The sequence below is a fragment of the Kwoniella dejecticola genome, chromosome 9, assembly GCF_000512565.2.
Source record: "Kwoniella dejecticola CBS 10117 chromosome 9, complete sequence".
NCBI classification, from domain to species: domain Eukaryota; kingdom Fungi; phylum Basidiomycota; class Tremellomycetes; order Tremellales; family Cryptococcaceae; genus Kwoniella; species Kwoniella dejecticola.
This window is the reverse complement of record NC_089309.1, coordinates 581020-591928: the sequence shown is the minus strand read 5'-3', so window position 1 is coordinate 591928 and position 10909 is coordinate 581020. Positions and strand designations below refer to the sequence as shown.

Here is a 10909-nt window from a genome sequence, read left to right as displayed (position 1 = left end):
CTCGTTTCCCAGATTGACCTCAACCTACTCATTCAAGCATTACATCTCTCTACTTTATTGAATCACCTCCCATCCAGACTCCTTTGGCACACATATCATGTCGTATGTACTTGCTTCTTCTGACCTCTCTTGCACAGTATCTTGTCTTGAGCATTGCTAACTTCCATCCGCGTAGGGGCGGCAGCTCATTCGCGCTGGTAGGAGAAACTCCCACTCAAATTCATTTCGGTCAGGGAGAGCTAGAGAAGCATTCTGGGAACAAATTACAGTACCTGAACTCATCTGCATGCGCTCAATATATCTCTAGGTTCCTAAACAGCTTTGCCTCCGATGACAGTAGAGTCTATGCGGGAACAGACGAGAATCTCATGTTCAACGTGTCCTACCGCAGAGGGCAGCCCCTTGGTATCAGTGAGCGAATGGATGTCCAATTCACCTAGCGGGGGTATGACCATCAATCTGACGGCCTCATGACTCTTTCTTCAGCTTGCGGGACCGAGCTTAAAGCTACCCTCGATGATTTTTCCCACGCTCGGTCCCAGATCGAGGATGCCAAAATAAGGGATGCCCAATTGCGATCCTACGTCGATATTATCAGTCAAACTCACTCGCGGAATGCAACTGTCCAGAATCATCTTGATGATCTGCGAGGGACCTTAGCGCTATACCAAAGGGACATCGCAGAGCCAGAAGATGAGGAAGGATTGACCGATCGCCATTTAGATCGCCAGAGAGAGAAAATGGCGCAAAGGGCCGGGCATCTCAACAGATTGCTCAATTGGGCGAACAGTGCCTGCAGCACTGGTAACACCCAAGAGCAGACGACCGCGGAGGGCCAAGCGGTCTCTATCCCTGAGGACCAGGCTAGTCTGGCGGCTGGAAGTATCGCCCTCTCCTTGTATGCCAGACAAGAGCGTTATCTCCCAGAAGAGGCCTCGAAAGAATAGGCGACGACTGCCCTATTCAGGGGAGCTACGTCTCTGAGACTACGCATGGTCTGTCAGTCGTTTCGCGGGATTCATCAGCAGACAGGATCAAATCTTGGAAGTGCCAGTATTCATGGGGTTTAGGCGAAAGCAAATGGGATGTAGGATGGCAAGGGAAGGTTCGTTTGCACCTACGAATAGTGCGCGAATGCATTGTATAGGAGATATAGCTCATATGTCTAGCTCATGGACTGCTGTCGAACAGAGGGAGCCCTTCCATGATAGCCTTCCCCGGACAGAAAGCATTCCGACACTAACGGAACACACGACCCTCTGGCACACATTGTTTGTGGAAAATCCGATGACTTCGGAGGCTCGTGTCACGCGTTGCAGTGAGGTACAAATTGGATAGTGACATTCGCGGCGAAGTAAAACTCCTGTATCTCGACTTGGCTTGAAGTGATTCTGTGATCGGCACAGCATGAACCAAACACCGGCAACGTCTCGCGGTTATGACTGCTTGGCGAGGGGTGCTGCACCCAGCACGTCAAGAATGATGACCCAGTGTCAGTCGTCTACTACTAAAATCAAAGGCTTAAGCTGTCCTGCCACGGCGAGTAGGATGAGCGAGGCCGACGATCAAGATCGACTCAGGAGGACGCTCTCCTCTTTTCGACGACACTTGAATAGTATCGAGCTCGATGAGCCCACAAAGTGCGATCTCATAAGGCATTGCGATATCATCAGCAACTCACATATAGATCACTACAACGATGACCGTGCCTATGATGGCAATCGTGATAGTTTCAAAGACAGTTTGAACATTCTCCGCCAGTCCTTCGACCGACTTATGAGCGATATCTCCAGCAGCGAATTTGATGACGAGACAATCAAGACCTCACTCGCGGAATTCGCACAGTCATGTAATGATAGATTGTGCGCAAGCTGCAAATCCGATCAGCATGTGAAAGAAGTCAGCCTCAAGGACCCGAACGATGGATGTATCCAGACTATATCGGACTTATGGGACGATAACGCCCAAAGTGAAACGTCAAGTGCGTTAGAATGTGGCGCATGCGTTTACTGTACTTTAGCTGTGGGGGTCACTGCTACGGTCGTTGGAGCTGCTTTGTCCGTTTCGAGCGCGTAACCTCAGTGTTCGCCAGGTCTAGACCGCATGTCTGTGCTGCTCAGAAGGCTATACTAAAGCCTCGCTTGATATGCAGTCATATGCATCCCAGTAAATGTTGGGCCTAGACCTCACCGCGTTCTTCAAGCGAAGGCGCCACTGATCATACTTTTCCAAACGAGGGAAGACTTCTGTCCCTAGACTAGAAGCGATCTGCCTCCTTTTCTGATGTGACTAGTTCTTAGTGCGCCTTCCAGCGTTCAGAGGGCCCTGAACCCGACGTTTCGCCGGCTGAAGGGATGTACGTGAGGGACAGTAATCGGCTTGATCAGTGGTATACGTCACGACCACTACTGCCATCTGAACGTCCCTTGTGGGAAGCACAGAATTTCATTCTTCAGGAGTCAAATGCTGCACGTCCTGGATCAGATTACAACCCCACTCCTGCTTCTTTGGTATATATGCATGTATAGAGCATTAGCCGTGCTGATCCAAAATCTTGATTTTCCCACACTCCGCGTGTGATACTCCGAGTTATCAGGAGAAAGAATAGGGATCCAGGTAGAACATGTCTCGGGACCAGCCACACGGAGCACAGGGCTGAAGTAAAACAAGGGTCAAGCGGCTGTTCCGATTAGACGAAGCTGAGTCCGTGGGGATACACGGACTTGTAGACTCGAACATTCGGAAACCCAGCTCCGAAGATTCGAGTTTCAAAGGTATAAATAGGTCGCTCTACTTGTCCGAATCATAGAACTCTCCTCTCAAGAAATGTATATCGTATAACTTTGCAACTTCGTTCTATCGCATCGCACATTCGTACATACTTAACAAGTCTTATTCAGAGGCACTTCGTTCGACCCATTACACCGCGTCTGTTCGTTCTGTCCGTCGCTTTCGTACATTGCATTCGTTGAACACAGTGACTCCAGTATGAGCCACTCGAGTGCCACAGCTCCATCATCGGATGGTGGGAAGCCCCATGTCCATCTTGTCCCGTCCCGTCTCTCGACCCATCAGGCTGGTCAGCGCGAGATGCGAGAGATCTGCTCTGCGCGGATCTTGACACTAATCATCAAGGATCAATGACTTTCGATGATTCTCGAGCCGACTTTCTGGTCGCCACATGTCGAAGTTGTAATGTTTCCAGCGTCTTCAATAAAAACAGACTCGATCAAGCAGCGCTAGAGCGAATCTCCCGGGATCTCGGCATCACTTACTCCCAAGAGCGACCAATCGAATCGGTCTACAATGACATTCGAGATCACGTTAGCTCGCTCCGATCGAAAATCGAGCAGCTGGAGAAAAGCGAGCAAATTACGGTCTCCAAGAACGAAGAATCGTCCGCTAGAGTAAGGGACCTACTACATCAAAAAATCGCAGACGAAAGAGGCTCTGACGTAGCTGGTCAGTCGACTTCTGCAACTGCAGCAGATCAGCAGGACGTCGAGGTGGTCAGAGTCGGAAACAAGAGAGGCATTAATGCTCCTACTTGCGACCCCTGCGACCCCTGCGACCCCTTCTGTCTGTGCCTTCAAGCTTTGGGTGAGGCAGCAGAGACCAACTGCAACTCGTATGCTCTTGCCACTACTGCTTGCGGTGTTGTTACCCTAGGCACGGTAGGGGCGGCACTTATCGCTTCTGCGATGGCCTCAAGCGCAGGCAGCGCGTAATTGCTTTGGATTTCAAGTCCCAGTGCGACCTATGAAAGGATCACATAATATTATCCTCAAGAACATGCATCTCAAGTCTTCTGAAAGTAGCGGTAGTCGTCCATCGGTGGCAATAGTCGCATCGAATGAGGTTATTCGTGATCAGTGATACTCGCTGGGAGAACAGCGACTCTGCAACGCCGCACAATGTCTTCCGACTGGGCCTCGTTTCAGTGGGATGAGGAGCGTCATTGAGCGAAGGCGCGTCAGTCAAATATCTCCATTATGCTATTGTATGCCAAGTTCCATCCGTGGAGAAAATCGAAGTGAGATGCTTCTGATGGTCCAGATGCAGCATAAAATCATTGTGAATTGGCACATAGCGAGATCGAGTCATACCGGGTCATCCTGAACTCGACGACAGCTGGGTCAGTCTTCTGTGAAAGGCTAATTCGTGACCCTTTGTCGATGAATCAGACAGAATGCGCGTCATCGCCAGTGATATCCTTTGACAGAAACGGAGTCTTCGCTGAGGAGACAGGCTCGGGTCATTCATGGCCATTCGCAAAATATGGTATATATACGCACGTCCAGCATCTGTACCTTTCAAGACTTGCCTTCGTCCTCCTGCGATATCCAATAATCCCTCTCGTACTATACACCCCCTACTTGTCTTCACGCGCATCACCACCAGTCCACTTCGAAGCAGCATGACCGACCCTTCAGCCCCTGCGCAGTCAGAAGTCGAGTCAGTCGCATACATCGTTATGATACCTATACGGCAGAATCACCGTTGGATTCCTGGTTTTAGCTGACGATTGATATTGCAACAGCTCTGATGATGACGGATATGATATGGGTTTCGGAGACAATCCTTTCGGTTTTGGCAGTGTTGGCGATAAATTGTCGCAGGATACGATGACACCTGGCACTGGAGCAGGCTCTCACGTCTTCACGGGGTCAGTCGAAACACTGTATCAACTCGGTCAAATGTTTGAGCCGGCTACAATCGCTGCGGTCGTGCGCTCTTTGTCCACCAATCAGCAGACCATCGACTTTGAGTCCCAGCAAATGATCATCAAACGTCACAATGGGAGACCTACTGGTATCTGTGAGTCGATCAGACGAGATTGTTCTGTCATGCCCTTTAAGTTATATATCCGTTTTTCCTTGATCCGAAGTCTACACCACCAATTCGGGAAGTCGTTCGTGCGTGCTGAATAACGAGTGTTCCGCTATGGCAGACTATCCTGGGGCTTCTGGTGAAACCTCGCGTCTTCGAGATCACTCGTTGGCACTGACGGGAATCAAGATGCCCGGTTACGATAACACAGGGCAAATCCAATTGCAAGACATGACTGATAGCAGGTGGAACTTATTGGGCCGTTTGAGCCGGACCTTCAGAGGGACCCAGGATCAGTTCTTTCCTGGCAGTCCAGTCCACAGACATTGTGAGATGACATCGGACAAGCTCGACCGACTTTGGACTCAACCGATCCAAGACCCGCATGATCTTGACACTACGGGTGCTGGCCGGCTCATGCGCTGGATCGAAGGGCACGCTGAGTCGATCGACGACCCATACAATCCCAACTATACAGCTTATCTTCATCCGAGCGTGGTAATGAACGCGGGATTAGCTTTGTACATAAACAACAGGGCTTCTGTAGGTTGAGCGTCTTCCCGTCGATTCAGCTTTGAAGAAATTGGACACTATGGGCTTCCGGACAATTATGAGAGGCGAAGTTGAGGAGGGAGGACGGCGATACAGTATTTCGACCTTTTTCGATCAGTATCTGTCTCTAGCTGTATATACGACAAGGATCTTATGTCAGTCATGGTCAGTGAAGATCGGGACAATGGGAAAACAGATAGTCTGCATTCTGTCTTAGACATGACTAATCCTTCTTCTCCACTTTCCCACTCTCCGTGACTTTCACCTGCTCATCGAAAGTTTCCGCCTCCTTCCCACCTCCGAAACCCTCATCTCTACTTTCCACTTCCTCCTTAGCCACCTCTTCGGACTCTACAATCGGTTCCTCAGTGAACGAGCCTGATTCTGCTCCTGGCGAGTCCGATCCCGCGGCTTTCCTCGTATGTGATTTGCTTTGCAAGATATGCAAGGGGACGGGTGATTCTCCCCTTATAGCTGTTGTTGCACCCGCTGGATCGGTCGATCCTGATGCGCTCCAGGGTACGTGGATTGGATCGACGTTGAATTTGGGTCCGGCAGCTGCTATTAAACCTAGTCGTCTTTCGTTGAGGACGTACTTGATTCGAGCCATTGTTTTCCGACACTACCAGTGATCAAGATGTTATCAATTTTAGACCACTCGTCGAAATGACTGGTGCATAGATTTGACGCTGGACTCACTCGGAATGCTCTTCTAGTCAATAATTCTCCATCAACTCTTTGACCAATATTCAATCTCCTTCTCTCTTCTTTCTGAGTGGCTAAGACGTTTCGTTCTTTCAATAAGACATACCAGAGGGTATGTAAGTCTTGGAATGATTTCTGTCGTAGTTCCGCTGCTGTCCACGATCGGCCTGTGATGTCCGATAGATCTAGGTCAGCACTTCCAGTTGGGCATATCATCCAGGTTATGGCAAGTGCAAGTCGACAAGCCATGGTTGGAATACATCGTAGGAAGTAAGAAAAGGAGTTGCGTCACATGTGTGCAATTCGAAATAGGTGTCTTGAATGCATTCTAAAGGGCCACATCGCAGAGTCCAAGACAGAGAAAAACAGATGAGCAGACTCACCACTATGCAAATTCGCATCGTCCCTCGTTAGCGGCTCCAAACTCCCCATTTCTGCAGGGGGTTTATTCTGCGACTGACTGATCCTCGCTCTCGCATGCGTCGGTAAGTGGAAAAACTGCCATAGAGGGTGTTTCGCTTGTTTCTGAGCATCTACCGAATCGTAATACTCTTTTGAGGGTGGATATGTCGTCGGTTCGGGATCACCATTCGGTAAAGCTACGGGAATCGTTCGTGCAGGTCGACGAACTATAGGTTGGCCTTTCGCTGTTTTTGTTGGTCGGGTACTTTGTACTGGTAAGGGTGGAGTGCCTACTTCCAACTCCTCCAGGTGGGGAGTAGGAGCTTCGATGTTGTTTGTACCTGGATGAGACAGTTGTTGAAGAGGGATAGTAGTGGGTCCTTGATGGTCTACTTGACGGCCCTCAGTGTGTAGATATCGGAGTTGAGGTTGGGCGAATCGAGGAGGGAGAAAAGAGCGGGGCAAGCGGGAGATACTATTACTGATTGACATGATGCGCGCAGCGATGGCTCTGGAGTTGATTCGTGGTGGTTATACGGTCAGAGTCAGTATATTGGGTTGGCGATCGCTTACAGATGGTATCGATATTTCGTGGTGAACAGAAATCCAAGACGAGCTGAAGTGAAGCGGAAGACGCTCTGACATTGTCGGATAAATTGAGAAAAAGGAAAGAAAAAGAAATTCAACCGACACGCGTGAGACTCCGTTGTGTCACAAGAACTTGATCGCAAACATCTACATTGTATCGAGTCGGGCTAGTATAGCATATACAGAGCACAGGATGATGCATACAAGCACATAGAAGGGCATGATGTGAATGTGAGAGCGCCAAGAGCAATGTTGATATACTCCATCGATTCAATCATTGAGACCGTCGGATCGTGAAATACACATCACCAGAAATCATCTTCCCCACCTCCACCTCCTTTCTTGCCTCCTCCCGCAGTGACCTGTCTCTGGTAGAACTCAGATACCTGCTCTGCAGATGTCGCCTCGTCCGCTGACTTGTCATCACGGATCTTGATGAATCGGGGAAATCGTAATGAGATACCTCTCGAATCGATCTAGCGAATAGTGCAGTTTAAGCATCAGCCATTGCGCAATATGAAAATCGAAGAGTGCACACCTTCCCCAATGCCGGCAGTGGAGCCTGCTATCGAAAGAAGTAGAAGAAAGACGTTGACTCACAAGACCATGCGCAGCCGCGTAGACAGGCGATAAACTCAGATCCGCAGTCAGGACTTCCCAAACTATCTTCGGCTCAAACCATACATCCGGTTTAGCACTTCCTATCTCCATATCACCTCTCGGCACCTCGATTTCTAGGGGTTTCAAAAGGTTGTACGATTCCAATAAGAATTCCTCGCTGAACCCAGTACCGATCTTACATATCGTCTGGTAATTCTCCGAATCTTGATCGTAACACGCCAGTAGGAAGGCTCCGTACACGTTTGTTCGTTTACCTTTCCCATAATAGGCTCCAATTACCACTAAGTCTAGGGAATCTCCTACTCCCGATAAATAATCTTTTTTCAACTGAACACACCACCAGATATCAGCTGAGTCTGGGCGGTCCTGCACCCCGAAACGGCTGATTGATGCACTTACCTTGAGCCAATTCATACTTCGCCTGCTTGGTTCGTACGTCGAATTGGAACTAGCCAACATCTTAACCATCAAACCCTCGCATCCGTCCTTGACACTTTCTTCCAGGAAGGCACCGATTTCTTCGGTAGATTGACTATCGGATGATTTGGCAAAGGCGAACTCTGACTCGACGGGCTGGAAATGCTCTTGCAGTAACGCTCGGCGTTCTTTGAGCTCCTTCGTGAGTAAAGACTATCGAGGCATGGTCAGCTGCGCCTCGTTCACGATGTCAGCAGCTGACACTCACCTCGCCATTCAGATATAGCAGGTCAAAAGCAAAGAGATGCACTCGAACAGTGATATCTTCAGTCTTGACGTCCTTCCTCTTCCTCCTACTTAAATCTTGGAATGGCAAGATCTTCTTGGTTTCCAGGTCGAATGCTACTGCTTCCGCATCAATCACGAATGACTTGACTGTTGGTTTGATGGCCTGTCACGCATGTCAGATTCAGCTGTCGGGTGCAAGACGAGCAGCGTAGACGAATAGCTCACCCTTGGCACTTGTTCCACCAGATCAGGGTATTTGGCACTCATATTCTCTGAGTTTCTGCTAAACACAGCTATCGATCCATCCTCCAGCAGATGCACTTGAGCCCTCTCTCCATCGTATTTGTATTCGCATGTGAATTCCTTGCCTTCAAATCGATCAAGCACTTCACCAATAGCCTTCGTCGGTTTCGCCAACATAGGTTTCAGGGGAACACCTATGGGTCAAGAGTTTCAGCGGATCGACCAACGTAACAAGCAAAAAGTGACATTCCGACTGACCTGGTGTAAGTTTGCATCGCTCCTTCAAGCCCTCTACACCGGTATCAAGTAACGCAGGAATCACCAGATCGTAATTTGGCAATTCACTAATTTGACTCAGTCAGCTGTTGCCTCCGCTAGTGCAAGTCCCTGCTGACATACCTGTAGACGGACTTGACGATCTCCGCGCCTTCCTCCAATTTCGCAGCCAGTTGATCATGGGGTATTTTCTTCTCACCTGCACTTCGCATCAGAGGCGTACTTTCAGGACATCTTGAGAATATGACTCACTCATTCCCTTCAATACTATGGCATGAGCCAAAGCAACCACTAAAGTCTTATCTGCTAAACCTATTCGTAATTTACCTTCTAGTGATCGGACGATGAATTTCGCTTCGTTCCCTTGACAAGCAGCCAGTAACTTCTTGATGATTCCCACTTTCTTCGCTTGTGACTAGGTAGTACAAGGCAGCAAGCTCAGTCAGCCAAATATGCTGGGGACGGAAAGCAGTGTCACACGTAAATAGCTTACAGCATTACCGGTCGCTTTTGCTATTTCCGTCAGATTCTGAAATACGTATGGTACTGTGAGGGCTTTTGGCTTGAACATCGTCGGCTGCGTGTTTCGGGAGTTCTGCGCCCCATCACTGCGATCAGCCGTGATGATCACTCTTTATGACACATTGAATAGGCCTGAAAGACATACCATCGCTACTTTCCCCAAGTCACCTTCTTTTCGCAAATCCTCCTTGATTTTCGTTGTGGCTCGACCCGTACTCTCCGCTATGGCTTTGATCAACAAAGTTTCTCCTATACCGAGCTCTATACCCATGTAATCCGGACATAGCTAGAAGACGCAATCTTATAAGCTATCGTAGACCTGTGGCAGTCAGTTTGGGAAAGCTTACCCTATTTATACATAGATACACCACTTTGAGCAAATTCGAATCTTTGGCTTGTTTCGCCGTGTCTCGTTTGGCGACCACAAGAAAAAACTGCGTGAGAAGTTCCAGTATCTCCAGCCTTTTGGTGGTGGCTTCGATCTTCTCGAAAGTCGATACCAATGCTGCGTACGGCACACTGCAAAATACTGTCAGCTTATCGATTAATCGAGCGTGATGGATTACTCCGCTTTGAGAAAGCTGCTCACGCTTCCCCATCTTTCCATCCCTTATCAGCAACAGGTACAGCTTTATGGTTTTTCGTGAAGATCGAAGCTCTATAATTTCTGCCTGTCAGCTTCACGCATGAAAGGCAGGCGCTCCTCCAGCTGACATACAGTCTTACAGCGGCCTTCTCTTCCTGTTCATCCTCCTCCTCTTCATCTTCTAATTCCTCCTCACCCTCATCATCGTTCGTGGGACTACCTCGTCCGCCGTCTTCCTCAACTTCAGCCTTCACGCCCTCTTCCACTTTGACCTTTGAAGAAGATGCTTTAGCCGGTTTAGCGAAAATGGACGCAACCGGTTTATTGTCTTTTCCATTGCTTTTACCATTTATTTTAGGCTTCTCCTCTTTGACGTTCTTTGTTGGGGTCTTAGAAGGTTCGACCGATGCTTTGGGGTCCTCTACTTTCTTTGGTGGCGCTGCGAATATCGAAGCTATCTTTTCGGGAGTAAGTGAAACCTTAGGCTTCTTGTGAGGCGGTGATGACTCTATGCGATCGCAATATGATCAGCTTCCAGCACGGGATGAGGGTACGACATGGCTGACCCTTCTTAGGTGATTTCTGAGGTGAAGAGGTCTCCGCTATCTTGGTTAAAGAAGACTTGTTCATTGGTACGTCATCTTCCTCATCGTCAGACTGGACGACGCGCTTCTTCTTCTTGACGATGTTAGGTTTTGTCTCCTGACCTACGATGTCAACTATGAGCTTTTCTCTCCTGTGCAAAGCTATGCGGGGTCTGCTCACCGCTCATGGTGTCTTTGAGTGACTGAGACAAGCTGGTAGATGGTGCAGTATCACAGTATCAAGTGTAAGAACACGAATTTTACGACGCTGATCGATGGGATTTGAGTAATAGTA

The 10909-nt window shown here is 48.9% G+C and overlaps 5 protein-coding genes across 5 annotated transcripts; 3 read left to right on the top strand and 2 right to left on the bottom strand.

Moving 5' to 3' along the window:
• Nucleotides 1-97: 97 nt before the first annotated feature.
• On the top strand, nucleotides 98-947 carry I303_107181 (uncharacterized protein; the record flags this gene model as incomplete). Its single annotated transcript, XM_018409862.1, has 3 exons — nucleotides 98-102; nucleotides 176-411; nucleotides 487-947. 3 exons carry the CDS (start codon nucleotides 98-100, stop codon nucleotides 945-947), a joined length of 702 nt encoding a protein of 233 aa, XP_018260865.1.
• A 2193-nt stretch (nucleotides 948-3140) lies between these two features.
• On the top strand, nucleotides 3141-3728 carry I303_107180 (uncharacterized protein; the record flags this gene model as incomplete). The annotated part of the gene is made up of 1 exon (XM_065969520.1): nucleotides 3141-3728. The coding sequence occupies one exon, from the start codon at nucleotides 3141-3143 to the stop codon at nucleotides 3726-3728; it is 588 nt and encodes a 195-aa protein (XP_065825592.1).
• Nucleotides 3729-4417: 689 nt separating this feature from the next.
• Nucleotides 4418-5382, top strand: I303_107179 (uncharacterized protein; the record flags this gene model as incomplete). Its single annotated transcript, XM_018409861.1, has 3 exons — nucleotides 4418-4455; nucleotides 4541-4818; nucleotides 4952-5382. 3 exons carry the CDS (start codon nucleotides 4418-4420, stop codon nucleotides 5380-5382), a joined length of 747 nt encoding a protein of 248 aa, XP_018260864.1.
• Nucleotides 5383-5605: 223 nt separating this feature from the next.
• Nucleotides 5606-6981, bottom strand: I303_107178 (mitochondrial 54S ribosomal protein uL29m; the record flags this gene model as incomplete). Its single annotated transcript, XM_018409860.1, has 3 exons — nucleotides 5606-6004; nucleotides 6082-6254; nucleotides 6471-6981. The coding sequence occupies 3 exons, from the start codon at nucleotides 6979-6981 to the stop codon at nucleotides 5606-5608; spliced, it is 1083 nt and encodes a 360-aa protein (XP_018260863.1).
• A 401-nt stretch (nucleotides 6982-7382) lies between these two features.
• I303_107177 (uncharacterized protein) lies at nucleotides 7383-10802 on the bottom strand (the record flags this gene model as incomplete). The annotated part of the gene is made up of 15 exons (XM_018409859.1): nucleotides 7383-7553; nucleotides 7678-8025; nucleotides 8098-8328; nucleotides 8384-8566; nucleotides 8629-8840; nucleotides 8905-8990; nucleotides 9046-9121; nucleotides 9175-9337; nucleotides 9416-9517; nucleotides 9590-9730; nucleotides 9792-9963; nucleotides 10034-10102; nucleotides 10163-10538; nucleotides 10597-10737; nucleotides 10796-10802. The coding sequence occupies 15 exons, from the start codon at nucleotides 10800-10802 to the stop codon at nucleotides 7383-7385; spliced, it is 2478 nt and encodes an 825-aa protein (XP_018260862.1).
• Between the last annotated feature and the right edge of the window lie 107 nt (nucleotides 10803-10909).